At 42.4% G+C, this 17,893-nt stretch overlaps 1 protein-coding gene across 1 annotated transcript in view; it reads right to left on the bottom strand.

Annotated features, from left to right (window-relative positions):
• NTRK3 (neurotrophic receptor tyrosine kinase 3) overlaps nucleotides 1-17,893 on the bottom strand; it is a 700,933-nt gene that overhangs the window by 49,181 nt on the left and 633,859 nt on the right. Inside the window, exon 17 of the mRNA XM_088452662.1 lies at nucleotides 2,656-2,899. Coding sequence (XP_088308788.1) covers nucleotides 2,656-2,899 — 244 coding nt within the window. The remainder of the gene's footprint in view (nucleotides 1-2,655; nucleotides 2,900-17,893) is intronic.

The raw sequence follows: 17,893 nt of genomic DNA, 5'->3' as shown, positions 1-17,893 counted from the left end.
AGAGGGACCTGTGGTTGTGGATTCCAGTGGGGACGAATGAATACTCTGTGAGGATGAGGATGTACACAACACTGAAGAGGGTGAGGAATCGGTGGATGAGGAGGATGAGGACGACATCTTGCCTCCGTAGAGCCAGTTTGTGCAGGGACAGATTAATTGCCAGCTTGTTTTGTGGGGGCCCAAACGAACCAATCATTTCAGCCACAGTCGTGTGGCAGACCCTGGCGCTGAAATGTTTGGTTTGTTAAAGTGTGCATGTCCTGTTTATACAACATAAGGGTGGGTGGGAGGGCCCAAGGACAATTCCATCTTGCACCTCTTTTTTTTCTTTGAATTATGTACTGTTTGGGGCCTAGTTTTTCAAACTGCCATCCTGTCTGCCCCTGCAGTGTCACTCCTAGATGGACCACGTGTTTGTGCCGCCCACTAGTATCTCTTAGCATAGTCATCCAGCTACCTCGGTGCAACCTTTTGGATATAAAAACACTATTGTGAGGTGTGAGGTGTTCAGAATAGACTGGAAATGAGTGGAAATTAAGGTTATTGAGGTTAATAATAGCATAGGAGCAGAAAAACACACAAATTCTGTGATTTTAGCTGTTTTTATGCTTTTTTTAAAAAAAAAATACAGATCCAAATCACAAAACCCAGAACCCAAAACACGGAAGGGTGGTTTTGGCAAAACAAATCCAGATCCAAAACACGAAGAAAGATCCAGATCCAAAACCAAAACACAAAACACGAAAAGTGGCCGGTGCACACCCCTAATTTAAACCCTAAGCATAAAGCAACTCTAAATGCAGGAGGACGTATTTAACTTGCATATTGCACAGGCACAAGATTGTTAAGCTATGTTCAACTCTAAACCACCCCCAAAGGGTTAACATTGTCTACATACAGGGCAATGACAGTCGTGTGGCCAGTGCAGTACTGTACCTTGACTAATGCAGCTCTAATAAGTAAAATTGATCGTCCTTCAAAAATTAGCACTTTCATCACAGGACAACTCGCCTCTCAATGCATCAAATATTCCACATTCTAAAACGTTCAACGCATCAAAAAAAGGCATATGCGTATGTTCTCACTTCCTCAAACATGAAGTTCTTACAGTAGATGATTAGCTCTAACCATGGGAATAATTAAGAATGTCTCTTCTTGAAATAATGGAACAAACTACTGTAACAATGTTTCCTGACACATTGCATTATTTCTTTTCTTGTAAATGAAAATCGTTCAAAAAAAAACAAAAAACATTTTTGTGCACCTTATCCGATTAGCACCACGTCCTGGATATTACATTGTAAACATCAAACTGAGGAGAATGAAAACAATGCAACTCTGATTTCATAAAAGAAACAATATATTTAACACTGGCAAGTGAATCAGATAACAGGAAGTTCACTCACCAGAATGTTATTGTGAATTACAAGATATAATAAAAATGGAAACGTGTTATTAATATTAAAAATCAGAGCAAACAGCTCCTGTCCACTGTTAGGTTTCATATGTAATTCATGTAACCAGTAGGAGAACAGAGTATATGGAATATAGGTTAAATTTACTAATGGTAAATTTACTAAGCTGCTGCTTCTCAATGGTTTTAAGTTAACCCCAAAATTTAAAAAGGAATTTACATTAAGAGCAAAACACCATTTTTCATCACTGCCTTTTCAATTTTGGGGGTTAAACCTACTTAGTAATGTTACTCCTCAAAACCTATGGCTTTACCACACAGGAGAGAGGTACAGTGGAGCAGCTGCCCAAAACAACCAATGAATTTCTAACTGTCATTTCATAGACTGTGCTATATAAATGACAGAAGATGATTGGTTGTGTTTAATGAAAGAAGCTGATTGGTTGCATTCTGCAATTTCTTCACTGTATGTCTCTCTAAGGCTTGATACTGTACATCACCTGCTGAGTGCTTGAAACCTCATGATGTTGGAAGAATGACATAGCTGGGATCAGGACAGAGCCGTAGCTAGACTTTATGGTGCCCTGTGCCAGAGAGAGTATTGGTGCCCCCCCCTCCATTTTTTAAATAGGGACCTGAAAAAGGGCCATGGAAGAGATAGGGGAGGCCAGGAGATGCTGCAGATAAAAGAAGAGAAAGCTACAAGTGAGAATGATAATAAACAGGAGAAATGATAGGCCCAAACAGCGCCCCCTGCCCTGCGGTGTCCTGTGCCATAGCACTGGTCGCACTACCCTAGTAACGGCCCTGGGTCAGGACCTGGATACATATTCTTCTGCAGTTCAAAAGGCATGATTTCTGAGGTTTTAAAATGAATAAATATGTCTTATGAAAAGCACCCACACATCTTGACTCAACATTGCAATCCAGCATTAACAGTAATAAGTAATTTTGTATATTTTTGCCACAAAGTTGAAAACTATCCTAAAGTCTCTAAATATTAAGCATAATATATCCCACACCTCTATATAATGTATGTACATTTCGTGGGAGGCATCATACAGATTATGCAGCCATTATAGCATCATTTAATTTGTATTACCACTACAGAGTGGTGGCTAATATAGCATATGGTGAAACATTGCTAGATCCCACCTCAATGCTAGGCCCAATAGTCATTGCACCTCCTGAAATGGCTATAATTCAATCCTAAGACATACACAGCAATAAATGATACTTACCCTGTAGTAGTCTGTACTGTAGACATCCCGTGACATGCCAAAGTCTCCAATCTTAACTATAAGGTTTACTCCCACTAAGCAATTCCTGGTGGCCAGGTCTCGATGGACAAAGTGCTGCGATGCAAGATAGACCATTCCTGAAGCAATCTGCGTAGCAATGTGCAGCATCTGTGACAGACCAAGGTCACCTTTTGTCTGTCGTGGTTGCCCATCAACAAGAATCATGGCATCTGGTCCATGAGCTCTGAAAATACAAAACAAGTAATGGAAAAGTCATCACAAAACTTTAGAGATGAAAGCCTGATAGCAACATTTACAGAATATTAGAATCTGTGTAAAAAAAAGCAGTAGCAAATTAGGTTATATTATAGGGTTTTTTAATATAAATATTTGATAACATGGCTGAAAAAAAATATTAAATATGCAATGGGGCAAAAAAACTTTTTTGGAATAATCAGAAAAATAATTTAAAACCTTAACTAATATAATTGTTGGTAAAATAAATCATTTATGATGTGGAACTGCTATTACCAATAAATATAAGGAAAGTGTACTTCTATTGGTGGTGCAAACTATGCTTAAAACTCTTGCCCAGGTGACATGTTTTCATCAGTGCCAGATTTTAATGCATCCCTTCTCCTCAAGATCATCTATTTTGTGTGTGTCCTTATACTCTACCCACAGCAACAGTAGCTCTCAATAGTTACAAATACTACTGTACCCCAATCTGCATAGCATGTATACATGGAACCATAGAACAAATACTGCCAAAATTATTATTGATATTATATTCACACGTTACTTCTGCTTTTCTAAACACACCTAAATAATATACACTGAAACAAAACTATCTCTCTGCAAATGCAATGTGTGTTTATCTTCAAACTAATCTCTAGTCTCCTTCAGAATTTCCTGCTATATATTAGTCTTTAGGTCAGAAAACAAATGTCGTCCTTTATCTTTGAACAGCAAAAACACAATTTTATTCTGCATATCTGATAAAATTTGGTATTTCATATTTTAATTTATTTCCACTGACAGTAAATTAACTTTAGTGAATGTTTATTAATTTGTAAACACCCAAATGTGCTTCCAGCCCACATTTATCCTTGATAGATTTAGCTAGAAAACAACTTTAAAGAAATGAAATGTAAATATTTCATGGCTGAGGGGAGTACACTGTACCAGGTGCATGAAAATATTTGTCTCAGTTAAATAATGAATCTGTAAATAGTCTTCTCTGGGTTAACCAAATATGTCTCTCAATTTTTTGCTGCTTAAATTAAAGAAGCATGTCTTACTGCAGTCAGTAGTGGACAAGTAGACTATATAAATGTGATAAAGGGTAGAGAGGACAATTATATGGGTATGTCCCACTTCAAAGCAAGGAACATGGTCTTTTCTTTTCTTTGCCACCTGTGAGTCTCATCATAGATCAGGCTTCATCCCTATTCTTTGTTGTGGGAATAAAGGGAGAATGGGTCAATGGTGAGTGGATATAAAAAAATGTTGGTTAAAGCTTGGTTCCATTAAATTGATGGAGAGGGATATACGCCTTGCTGCACTAAGGCTAAACACAACAGGTCCTAATAAAGGGCAGATGTCTATTTTGACTAGGGGTGAGCGGGTTCGGATTTCTGAAATCCGAGGCCGATCCGAGTCAGGCTCGACTTTTCCCGTCTGACTCGGATCTGAAATCGAGGCAAAACATCATCATCCCGCCTTCCGGGCCTCGCGGGTTTTGGATCCTATATAAGGTACCCGCGTCTGCGCCATTTTCTCACTCGGCTGTGGACAGTGAAGAGGGAGGGTGGGAGTTAGGGCTGGCTGGGCTGTGTAGTGTAGTGTAGTGCAGTGTAGTGTTGTGCTGTGCTGTGCTGTGCTGCTGTTGTCCATAGGGGCTGTGTCCACTACTTCAAAGTCCATAGGGGCTGGCTGGACTGTGTTGTGCAGTCAGTTGTCCATAGGGGTTGTGTCTACTCCAAAGTCCTGTGCAGTGTCCCAGTCCTTTTTTGGGTGCTGTAGTGTTGTCCAGGGGGTGCTCTGTCAATCATGGGTGCTCCCCCCAAGTGCAAAAAAAATATATATTTTTTCTGTGTTTGTGAATTGTGTGCACTGTGGCTGCACGTGCATCAACAAAGGAGCAGCACCAAGCGTGCGCCTGTGTCCCATTAGTAAAGGGCCGGCTGGCTTGTCCGTTAAAGGGTGCTGTAACCCCCAAAGTACACTCCAAACAAAATAAAAAAATATTTTCTGTGTTTGTGAATTGTGTGCGCAGTAGCCGCACGTGCATCAACAAAGTAGTGCCAAGCGTGCGCCTGTGTCATAAGTAAAGGGCCGGCTGGCTTGACCGTTAAAGGGTACTTCCAATATTACATTAACCTTTAATATTAACCCTAATACGGTTGATTTTTTGGATTTAACCTTATATGTTGAGGGTGACCAAATTAAAACAAGGAATTTTGTAAAACAAACGGATTGCAACTCATTTATAAATTCTGATAGCAATCATCACCAAAATTGGCTAAGTAGTATTCCCTGTAGCCAATTTCAGCGCATTAGACGCAATTGTACGGATATATCGACCTATGATGTGCATGCGGAAATTCTAGAGGAACAATTTATTACTAAGGGCTATGCAGCTGATATAGTAAGGAAAGCTAGAGTAAGGGGGGCAAATTTCGACAGAATAGAAGCAATATCTACCACCAAACAAAAGAGAATTAGTGATAAAAAACCGTTAGTCCCTTTCATAACACGTTTTAATAATCAGTATAAACAATTGGAAAGTGTCATAGCCAAACACTGGGGAATATTGAGGAATGATCCCTTATTAAAAACACATATAGAGACCAAACCCACCTTTGTGTATAGAAGAGCTCACAATATTAAAGATAATTTAGTGAGGAGTGTAATAACCCCCCCCCCCACATTAGGGGGTAACATTAGATCCAGGGTTTTTTTTCGGTGCGGTACTTGCAGCATGTGTAAAATTTGTAGATCTGAGAATACTAAAGTTATGCATTTTAAATCTACACAAACGGGGAAATTGTTCTCAATAAATGACTTTATAACATGCAATAGCAAATATTGGCCCTGATTCAGAGCCAGACGCTCTGACCAGAGCGCTCGCTCTGAATCAGGGCCCACCACCATAATTATTGAGCGTCCTCCTGGACGCTCATATAGCTGTGGGTCACCACCCACAGCCTATACGAGCGTGCAGGGTGATGGTCGTGATGGTCTTGACCATCGCGACCATCGCCACTGTGAGCCGAAGCCTGCGGTTGAGTTTCTCAACCGCAAGGCCCGGAGTGGTTTTGGCTCTATCAGAGCCAAAATCACTCCCACTGACATCACTAGTGATGTCATTGGGGCCGGCTTCTGACGGTAGGCGTTCCCTTGGGAATGCCCCCGTCTGGGAGGCACACCCCCGGCACGCCCACCAAAGGGGGCGTGCTGTCAATCAACATCGACAGCACGCCCCCTTTGATCAGACACAACGAGCGAAGGAAAGTCCTTCGCTCGTCGCGTCTCGCGCATGCGCACGACGGAGCTCCCTTCATCGTGCGCATGCGCAGTGCACACCATCGACCCACTTGCGAGTGGACAGCCGCTCACGAGTGGGTCTGAATCAGGCCCATTGTGTCTACTTATTAGAATGCACATGCGGGAGCCAATATGTGGGGAAAACCACCCGCCTTTTGAAGGAAAGATTGGCAGAGCATGTGCGAAACATTAAAAAAGGTTTGGATACGCACCATGTTTCGTCACATTTTAAACAAGTACATGCATGTGAGATCAAACACCTAATATCATTTTGTGGTATAAAAATTGTGAAGCCTAACTGGAGAATTAATGATAGGGACCAGAGATTGGCACAAGAAGAAATGAGAATGATACACCTATTGAAATGTTTAGTCCCTAGAGGCCTAAACGCTGATTTCGAAATGAAACGAAATGGTTCCTATGAGTCTTTATAAATCCAGGGGGTTTTTTCGGTGCGGTACTTGCAGCATGTGTAAAATTTGTAGATCTGAGAATACTAAAATTACGCATTTTAAATCTACACAAACGGGGAAATTGTTCTCAATAAATGACTTTATAACATGCAATAGCAAATATTGGCCCTGATTCAGAGCCAGACGCTCTGACCAGAGCGCTCGCTCTGAATCAGGGCCCACCACCATAATTATTGAGCGTCCTCCTGGATGCTCATATAGCTGTGGGTCACCACCCACAGCCTATACGAGCGTGCAGGGTGATGGTCGCGATGGTCAAGACCATCGCGACCATCGCCACTGTGAGCCGACGCCTGTGGTTGAGTTTCTCAACCGCAAGGCCCGGAGTGGTTTTGGCTCTATCAGAGCCAAAATCACTCCCACTGACATCACTAGTGATGTCATTGGGGCCGGCTTCTGACGGTAGGCGTTCCCTTGGGAATGCCCCCGTCTGGGAGGCACACCCCCGGCACGCCCACCAAAGGGGGCGTGCTGTCAATCAACATCGACAGCACGCCCCCTTTGATCAGACACAACGAGCGAAGGAAAGTCCTTCGCTCGTCGCGTCTCGCGCATGCGCACGACGGAGCTCCCTTCATCGTGCGCATGCGCAGTGCACACCATCGACCCACTTGCGAGCGGACAGCCGCTCACGAGTGGGTCTGAATCAGGCCCATTGTGTCTACTTATTAGAATGCACATGCGGGAGCCAATATGTGGGGAAAACCACCCGCCTTTTGAAGGAAAGATTGGCAGAGCATGTGCGAAACATTAAAAAAGGTTTGGATACGCACCATGTTTCGTCACATTTTAAACAAGTACATGCATGTGAGATCAAACACCTAATATCATTTTGTGGTATAAAAATTGTGAAGCCTAACTGGAGAATTAATGATAGGGACCAGAGATTGGCACAAGAAGAAATGAGAATGATACACCTATTGAAATGTTTAGTCCCTAGAGGCCTAAACGCTGATTTCGAAATGAAACGAAATGGTTCCTATGAGTCTTTATAAATTCTAATGTCATTATTTTTTAATCTCATTAGTGTTTTTTGGGTTGTCTGACTGTTCTGTATCAGTAACATGTTGTTTTTCTTTTTAAATTATGTTGGATTACAATTTTGGCCATTTCTACAATCATCGTGTTCTTACGAAAAAAACCCCGCAAAATGGCGTCCCATGCAACACTAGAGCACATAGGACCACGTGATGTCAGCTTCGTGGTTTGCGGCTCATAGGACGGAAGTCTATTATCATCACTTCCGGCGTTGCGCTATCCATAATAAACAACTACTAAAAGCCACAATAGTGACGAGCCGGATGTTGACGCGCACAGCACTTCCGGGACGTGAGTGCGGAGAAACATGGAAACACCTGATGCTTCATTTCTTGGTTGAATGAAAAAGTGGACTGGATTACATTAATAAGAGGTTTTTCCATGGACTTTGGTTCATTCTCTCATGTCTTACACTCCGGTTTTATTGATTTATAAAGTGGAGTGATTATACACGTTCAGCACGGAAGTATACCAGTGTTTATTATAAGGGGGATCACTGCATGGTTGTATTTTAGGGATTTGTATAGCAATTGTTTTAAGTTTGTATATTTCCATGTTTTGTATACCTCCATGATGAACCCCTCCCACTTGAGGGGATGAGGGGTATATAAACCAAGTCTAAAAGAGTGTTAGTATACATCCTGAGGAAGGACTGCTTAAGTCTGAAACGCGTTGATGTTTTTTTGGGGACCCTGACCACTGTGGATTTACCTTCATTTTTTCTATCTACTCACATCTGTTGGCTGTACCAAGTCTATCAGAGTCTGGGTGAGGTTGACATTTTTGGTATATCCACATATCCAGGTTGTCTGGTGGGTTTCCCAACACTTTACTGTTTTATTGTATTTTTTATTGTATTTTTATCTTGTTTGGAATAAATATTCTTCGAAAACCATCCTCTCTGGTGTTTTGGCTACCCCAAGATATTGGTGTTGGATATTTTATCTATAGCCCGGACACCACCCTACGCAAAAAGAAACCTTTTGGGGAATGTCTACATCTGTTTACAGGTGAGTTCAGACCCAGTAGGGGGCGATGAGGGGTATATGACTGCAAAAAGAAGCTTTATGAAAGATACCTTTTTGTGAATGCATCTCACTACTTTGGGGTGAGTTGGTTACACTTCGTGATCATCCATTTTGAGAACATTTCCCGTAATCCTGGTGCACATAATACTCTCCATTGTATGTTCATTTCTCTTTCCCTGTCGAGGATATTACATCTGACGGAAGGGAGTTATACGTATCATTATCGAGAACAGTGCTACTCTCGGACCGCCCTATTTTTTGTTTGTAACATTTGGGGATCTGGTGCTCCTGGGTGTGTACGGAGCTGCAGTCCTGAGGTGCAGGTGGTTTGTTGTATTGCTGTTCTGTATATTTAGCGTTAAAAGGTGCTGTAACCCCCAAAGTACACTCCAAACAAAATAAAAAAATATTTTCTGTGTTTGTGAATTGTGTGCACTGTGGCTGCACGTGCATCTACAAAGGAGCAGTGCCAAGCGTGTGCCTGTGTCCCATAAGTAAAGGGCCGGCTGGCTTGACCGTTAAAGGGTGCTGTAACCCCCAAAGGGCACTCCAAACAAAATAAAAAAATATTTTCTGTGTTTGTGAATTGTGTGCACTGTGGCTGCACGTGCATCAACAAAGGAGCAGCGCCAAGCGTGCGCCTGTGTCCCATAAGTAAAGAGCCAGCTGGCTCATTTCTTAAAGGGTGGTGTAACCCACAAAGTGCACTACTCTCCAGCAAAAATAAAAAAATATTTTCTGTGTTTGTGTGCGCCTTAGCCGCACGTATATATCAAATCAATATAACATAAATGGAGGACAAAACTTTCTCCGATAAAAATAAAATAGAGAAAGATCAAGAACCACTTCCTCCTACTGCTGAAGCTGCTGCCACTAGTCATGACATAGACGATAACATGCCATCAATGTCGTCTGCCAAGGACGATGCCCAATGTCATAGTAGAGGGCACATACAATCCCAAATGACAAAGTTCAGGAAAATGACCTTAAAAAAACCATTTAAATCATCTGAAGAGAAACGTAAACTTGCCAATATGCCATTTATGACACGGAGTGGCAAGGAACGGCTAAGGTCTTTCCCTATGTTCATGACTAGTGGTTCAGCTTCACATGATGATGGAAGCCCTCCTCCCGCTAAAAAAATCAAACGAGTTAAGCTGGCAAAAGCACATCGAAGAACTGTGCGTTCTAAGAAGATATCACAAATCCCCAAGGAGAGTCCAAGTGTGGTGGCGGTTGCGATGCCTGACCTTCCCAGGACTGGACGGGAAGAGGTGGCTCTTTCCACCATTTGCACACCCCCTGCAAGTGCTGAAAGGAGCACCCACAGTCCACTTGCTGATATGCAAATTGAAGATGTCACTGTTGAAGTACAACAGGATGAGGATACTGGTGTAGCTGGTGCTGAGGAGGAAGTTGGCGAGGAGGAGTCTGATGGTGATGTGGTTTGTTTAAATCAGGCTCCGGGGGAGACAGTTGTTGTCCGTGGGATGAAAAAGCCCATCTCGGTCATGCCTGGGCAGAAGACCAAACATTCCACCTCTTTGGTCTGGCAATATTTCTATCCAAATCCGGACGACAACTGTCTTGCCATATGTACCATATGTAAAGGTGAAATAAGTAGGGGTAGGGACGTTAACCACCTAGGAACATCCTCCCTTATACGGCACCTGCACTGCGTTCATAAAAAGTTGCTGTCAAGTTCAGAAACTTTGGCTAAGACCGTAAGCAGTCCAGGGACACCTAAATCCCTTTGTCCTGTTTTATCCAAGGAATCGGTGGATGAGGAGGATGAGGACGACATCTTGTCTCCGTAGAGCCAGTTTGTGCAGGGACACATTAATTGCCAGCTTGTTTTGTGGGGGCCCAAACGAATCAATCATTTCAGCCACAGTCATGTGGCAGACCCTGGCGCTGAAATGATTGGTTTGTTAAAGTGTGCATGTCCTATTTATACAACCATAAGGGTGGGTGGGAGGGCCCAAGGACAATTCCATCTTGCACCTCTTTTTTTTCTTTGCAGTATGTACTGTTTGGGGCCTAGTTTTTCAAACTGCCATCCTGTCTGCCACTGCAGTGTCACTCCTAGATGGGCCACGTGTTTGTGCCGCCCACTCGTTTCGCTTAGCATCAAGCTACCTCGGTGCAACCTTTTGGCCATAAAAACAATATTGTGAGGTGTGAGGTGTTCAGAATAGACTGGAAATGAGTGGAAATGAAGGTTATTGAGGTTAATAGTTGAATAGGAGCATAAAAACCCACAAATTCTGTGATTTTAGCTGTTTTTATGCTTTTTTTCAAAAAAATACAGATCCAAAACACAAAACCCAGAACCCAAAACACGGAAGGGTGGTTTTGGCAAAACCAATCCAGATCCAAAACACGAAGAAAGATCCAGATCCAAAACCAAAACACAAAACACGAAAAGTGGCCGGTGCACACCCCTAATTTTGACCTTTAGCAGGTCCTATGTCTATTCTATTCTATTATTGTATTATGTTTTTTATAAACTAATGTGGTCATTTACTAATCCTTTTAAAGTGTTACTAAGGACAGTCCAAAATTCTTGATATGAATCTCCGTAATAAAAAGACTCCTGTTATTTAAATATACTAAAATACTTGTTACCGTTACATTCTCTTATTGTATGTCGACATTCTATAAACCCTCATCAGCTGCATAGCACAATGGGGATTATCTTTATACAGTTTTACATTGGGGTTTGCAGGTACAGTACAGTTATGTTGCACAGTTGAGTTTACAATAACGTTTGACCCTTGTGACTTGTTGCAGGTCAGGAAAAGTCAGCTCTGATATTCAAACTGGGATCATCAATAAGTATAGTAGTTTCCTCGTTATAAATCAGTGCAGTCAACAATAAGCCACTTTTTCCTGAAAAAAAGAAACATGTTTTTCTTACTTCTTTATCTGAAAGTATGTTGCCCACACCAAGAGCTATGACCATGGATATTGTCCTAGATAGGTGAAATTCCATGTAAATCTGCACCATAGCATGGTTTATAATGAAAAAAAATAGAAATATATGCATCTAGCGTTCCCGCTAGGCTGTTTTAGCGGGGCGCGGCGCCCTGCCCTCCTTCTGGAGGGCAAAAAGCACCCTGCCCTCCAGGAGGAGGGCAAAAAGCGCCCTGCCCTCACAGCCTGCGGGAGCCGTTCTCACCCGCGGGACGCAGTGTCCCGCGGGTGGAGAAACATGCGGTGACCCGGTCACCGCTGGAGAATAGACGCCGGGCGCATGCGCCCGGCATCTATTCTCCCTGTCTGCAGGGCTTGGGGGCTGCCCGGCGTGTCCGTAAGTGCCGGGCACGCCCCCAAGAGTGACGAAAAGGGGACGCGTCTTATAGACACGCCCCCTTTTCCGATGACCACGCCCCTTCTCGGTCGGGCGCATGCGCCTTCGGCGCGCGCGCGTGCATGCCCTCTCTAGCTCCGGCGCCCTGCCTCCCGCCGGAGCTAGAAGGAACACTATGCATCTCTATTAAGCATATTTATTTAAGAGTTTTTCCACAGTTTTGAAGTTTCCCTTAAATGTATTAAGAAGGTTCTTCAGCAAATATTGGAGATAACTGCTATGGTCACTCTCTTTTCGATCGCAAGAACAGTCACCATAGATTTGTGTGAGGACTGCAAAATTGGAAATTCTAATAATTTCTGAAAGCTAAACTTTTGGGAGCTTAGGGCCTGATTCAGAGCCGCTCGTAAGCGGCCGCTCGTTCGCTCCGAGGGATGTTCGCACAACTGCGCATGTGTATGGGTCGTAATGTGCATGCGCCAACCAGTCAGTGCGGTCGGAAATCGAGCGCTCGCAAAATAGCGAGTGCCTGCTAATTTGAGTGACAGGATGAGGCGTTTGTGGGTGGTAACAGGGGAAGGTGCTTGAAAACGGGGAGTGGAGATCCGAACACAGGCGTCAAACGGTCAAAACGGGCGTTTTAAGGGTGTGCATAATTAACAAAGCAACGTCATCGGCCACGTCACTTGGTTGTTTCTTAGCCTGAACTGTTCGCATGATTGCGGTAGGAAAATCCTACCACAAGCACTGCGAGCAGTTCAGACGCCTTTCGATGTACTCGATTAATCAAATAAATAGCGGAGATGACGTAGGATGCGAGCGGCCAGGGGGTGTCTTTACAAAATAGCGAGCGCATGTTTCGTTCGCTCGCTCAGACATAGAGGCATCAACAGACCGCAAAGAGCGAGCGCTCAATTTAAATAGCCGGCCCCTTTTTCTGAACGAGCGAGCGCAAATAGCGTCCGGCTCTGAATCAGGCCCTTAGTCCCCAATATCTACTTCCATCTATAGGCTACAATAACACCATTTTTTAAGATCCCACTCTGATAACTAAATAATGCACATGAGTGGTCCGAAGACCATGCATGCACATTAGCTCTGCTGGGTTCGAACCTGGAAGTAAAGCGATCTCATAAACGATCACTCTACTGTTCAGTTGTGGACGGGGTTTTAATGGAGAAAATATTGATAATTTGCCATGAAAAATAATTTCTTATTGCCGCAATATAGTATTGCTTCCCTGCTCCATTACACTTAACTGAAGCCAAATACAACACCTTTAGGACAGTATTCTAATATAATCTGAAACAAACAGGTGAATTAGGAATCTAAGGGGTCTATGTACTAAGCCTTGGAGAGAGATAAAGTACCAATCAATCAGCTCCTAACTGTAATTTTACAGGCTGTGTTTGAAAAATGACAGTGAGGGGGTGATTGGTTGGTACTTTATCTCCATCCTTAGTAAATCAACCTCTAATTATCATTATGTGGCTATTCATCAGGGCAGCTAGGCAATGTCTAGGTTCCTGGCATTACTGGCAGGCCCATAGAGAGCGGTCAAGTTATAGTCAGGGGGCATAGCCTAATTGCAGAAGGTGTGGCAACACACCCCCCTTAGGAAAAAAATATACAAAAAATTATTTGGGCGTTGCACGCTGGAGACAGGGGGCACTTTGAGCCCTTCAGCCAGGGGCAATCCAGGGGGGGGGTAAATGTGAGAACACTCCCCACCCATCCTAGCACTGGCAGAGGAGACTGCTTCTGCTCAGTAGTGGCAGAAGCCTCCCTAACCCCACTACAGCCCAGCAGGGTTTCTGACAGGTAAACTCTTAAGTGGCAGTGGGGTGGCAGTGGAACCTGGCTTCCCCGGTAGCCCCTTCAACAAGCCCGGGCCCAATTAAATAGTACCCGCTCCCCCCCCTCTCAGTGCCCCTGAATACTGGCTGGCAGTAGCAAGAGGACTCTTGCTAACTCACCAGCCAGTCATGTGGCCAAGTGCGCACACAGTCTAACAAGATGCATAAATAAGTAGAATAAAAATATTTTCCTTCAGGGGAAAAAAAAACCTTTATTTAATGGTATAAAGATTTTTTTCCTTTACCATCTTGAGAAGGTGATAACAATAAGAGGATTGCATGATGCCAGTGATGGCAATAGCCACCACTGGCTACACAACTTGATAAATAGTAAAAATTCCTGTCTATGGCGAAAACAGTAATTTTCGCTGATGCTTAGGGTTATCACTCCTTATTAAATAGATAGGGAAACACCTGCTTCCTGACAAGACAAACTTTAGCAAAGTTACTGAATGCAAACCCTTTATTATTTTAAGTATAATAAACATAATTTGAAAATGTTATGTACACTAATGTCACTTAGGGTTACAATTTATAAGCTGCGTGATTTCAAAGCCACCGATTTTTGACGGTTTTGTCAGGAGATTTAAAACAGCAATTATATTAAATGTAAAGCCAGGCATGCTTTGCATTTAATATTCTTACCAATTTAGATCCTGCAGACAAAACCATTTATAATAGGTAGCATTGAATACCCACTCCTTAGTAATTTTAACCCCAAGTTTCTTTATTTGCTTTTTAATGGACTTCTAATTTGAGCTTTTACAATAAGGATCATCCATTTTTTCAGTGTAATACTTCTTAACTCTCCCCATTTCAGCAGAACAGTCTTGATTTGCAGACCTCAAAGGAGATGGGGCAAAGTGAGTGTTGTTGGTCACAAGATTAGTGTAATTTGGAAGATTAGAAGCAAGGACAGTAGATTTAATTGGTGATGAGATTTATGAGAGGCAGAGTTTATTTGAATTAATGTTGTGAGGTATGGTTAAACTGTTGTTGTACTGTAGCTATTGTGACAAAACACTGGAGAAGCTGTAAAGAGGAGATATATATGCCCCAGTTTGGTAGACAATTAGGTAATTAGTAAACTTGATTGCCAGACCACCTTTGAGGCTAAAAGGTGGGTCAGTTTCTCTAGTCTGTCTCTCACTGCCTGGGGAGCAGGTTGAGGTGTGGAGAGACAGAGAGAGAGAGACCATTGCTTGTGATTGTAAGTGCTGTGCTAAATGCTGTTTTGTGAGTTGGACTCTAAGTCCCTGCACCTTGAGAGTGGGAATTGTCAGGGCCAGATTAACAATGGGGCAGATGGAGCTACAGCTCCAGGCCTCCACATAAAAATAGGCCCATTGTCATGACAACATGATGTTGACTGGCCATCTGCTCTCCACACAGTCAGCCATAAATCATAAGTATAAAAATTGTATTTCTATTTACCTCACAAAATTAAGCATTTTTTTCTTTTACATATTTAGGGAGACATTGGGTCTGAGAGTATAAGGGTGTACATGCCCACATGGCACTGGCCACACCCACACAGCACTGGTCACACCTCCTTTGCTTCTCATAATAGGCCCTTGGTCATTTTCAGCTCCAGGCCCATGTGGCCCTCAATCCGGCCCTGGGAATTGTATGTTAGTTACAGCCAGACAGGCTTGGATTTATTTTTATATTTGCTTATTTTGTGCTCTCAAATAAAATTAGCTACTTGTGCCAGGGCAAAATCAAATGGGTGCAAACGCACTGTCACAAGGCAGCTGGTAACAAGGGATAGTCAGTCCCTAAATACATGATAACACATAAACCAAAATAACCAGCGCTATAAAGGATGGACGGTATTATGGCAAAAGTACATTAATTTATTAAAAAGCAACACATATGCATATCAAATAACACAGTAAAAAGTTCCAATATGAACCAAGGTGAATATCTGCTCCTGTATTATTAACAGCTAGACCTAGGACAACCTCTAATATGTCCCAAATAATGAAGTTAGATGAGAGGCAATCACTTATTTACCATGAAGTGGTATCACAGTCACCAGCACAGATCTTAGCATCCAAGATGCAAACTTTGTAGGCTGTAAGGGAAATCCACATAGAATAGTGCCAGCATTTGCCAGTGGGTCCAAGGAGGAATAAAGCAGGGTCCAAATAATAGTCCAGTTATATATACAGGAGTGCAGAAAAGGTCTCAACACATTTCACTGGGCAAAATGAACCACCCAGCTTCTTCAGGAGTATGACAGACTCCCGAAGAAGCTGGGTGGTTTATTACGGTCATGCGTGAGTAAGGGGTGTCGATTACCCATCCTGCACATGGCCCGGCTCCCCAAGGAGCCGGCCCTGACTGGCTGTTCTATAGCGTGCAAAGATGCTGACAGTGGGTGACTTAGTCCTTGCACATTGAAATGCAGGCTACTACACCCAGGTAAGGCGGATACTGGCATTTGCAACTTATCGCAGCCACGACTCCGGCAACAGAATGACGCAAGGGCATACTCTGCAGCGGCAACCTCTCAATCAGGCCTGCGCAGTTGCACTTGCCACATAGTAACCTGCCATACAGAAATGTAATAGAGTATGATTGACATACTTAATAAAATATTAAAACTCCAGGTATTTCATGTACATTGTTCAGCCCAGGAATATAAAGAATATAATTTATAGTTACATCAATAAAGTGCTTTAATTGCTCCCTAAACATGAATGTTTTTATACATTGGGATAGTGATTGGAAGTTTCATACTGATACTATAGTGAATAAATATTTCATTGCTTAGTAGCAATGCATTTCTATAACTCCACAAACCCGAACCAGTGAATTCTCTCTTGTTGCCAATTTGCTTCCAGATATCCCAAGGGTTCCTCTCAGTCTCCTAACAAGATGCAGCAGGAGTATTTCATACAAACAAGCACTCTCTAAAAACTATACAAAATCAGATGAAACACGCTGAGATATTACCAAAGACATACTGCCTAATAAATCAAACAACAATTCCTTTACGACTCAGTGTCAGCACTTTTGTTTCTTACACATTTTACCCATCATAAACTCATTTCTTGGATAAAGAGCAGATTGAAATTGCACTGAGTATTTAGCTTCGGAAACAAACTGCCTTTGTCAGCAGTAACAAAACATATTGCCTCAGTCCATGTTCCAGAGATGTAGCACATTCATATATGTTTTAGTGTGAATTGTATCCCTTGCTCCAAGTCTAGGCAATGCATGAAAATACCAGCAGCCTAAATAGGCAGAAGTTACAGATGTGCAGAATATATTTTCCTTTACTTAGTATTTTTTCTTTTTAAATAAATTGAATACAAAAATATTATAAATTCTGGTTTCTGAAGCTGGAAAATGTTATGCTACATTACACTATGTGCATGCAGTATCCACTGAAATTGAATTTAATAGTGATTGGATAAGCTCTCAGTGATTGGATAAGCTCTCAGTGAATTGCAATACAGTTAAGTCTATTAATCAGAGGACTCAAATAACTTGTCAAAGAAATTATGTTAAGTGTAACAATTGGTATTGGTCTCTTTCTGTTGATGAACTGTAGTAAGGGCTTTGCCGCATTTTATTGGCTAGTAAAGTCAGACCGTGGTTATTTCAGTGTTATTTCAGTGCTAAGGGTGAAATAAATCACCTAACTGTAATTCCAGATCAAACCAAGGATATCGATTGCTGTGATTCACAAACATGCAGGTTATGATTATTAGCAGGTTTGCATTGTGAAACTAACAGTTACTGTATTCTGGCCACTGTACTGGTTAGTAGACACACCATAATTCATTATGCTTAATGGTGAGAACCCACATGGTTCTCACCACTACTAACCACGAGAGATTGATTTTCCCATTCTCTGACAAATCAGATTGAAGCCACTTTTTATTGATTGGAAGCTGACAGGTAGCACATCTGACATTTGTGCCACAGCTCTGCTGGAATCTGTTTCCGGTCGTCAGGTTCTGCATGTCG

Source organism: Taudactylus pleione, unplaced genomic scaffold, assembly GCF_031769625.1.
Source record: "Taudactylus pleione unplaced genomic scaffold, aTauple2 ptg000556l, whole genome shotgun sequence".
In the NCBI taxonomy this organism is placed as follows: Eukaryota; Metazoa; Chordata; class Amphibia; order Anura; family Myobatrachidae; genus Taudactylus; species Taudactylus pleione.
Note: the sequence above shows the minus strand (reverse complement) of the source record. Positions and strands in the feature narration are given on the sequence as shown.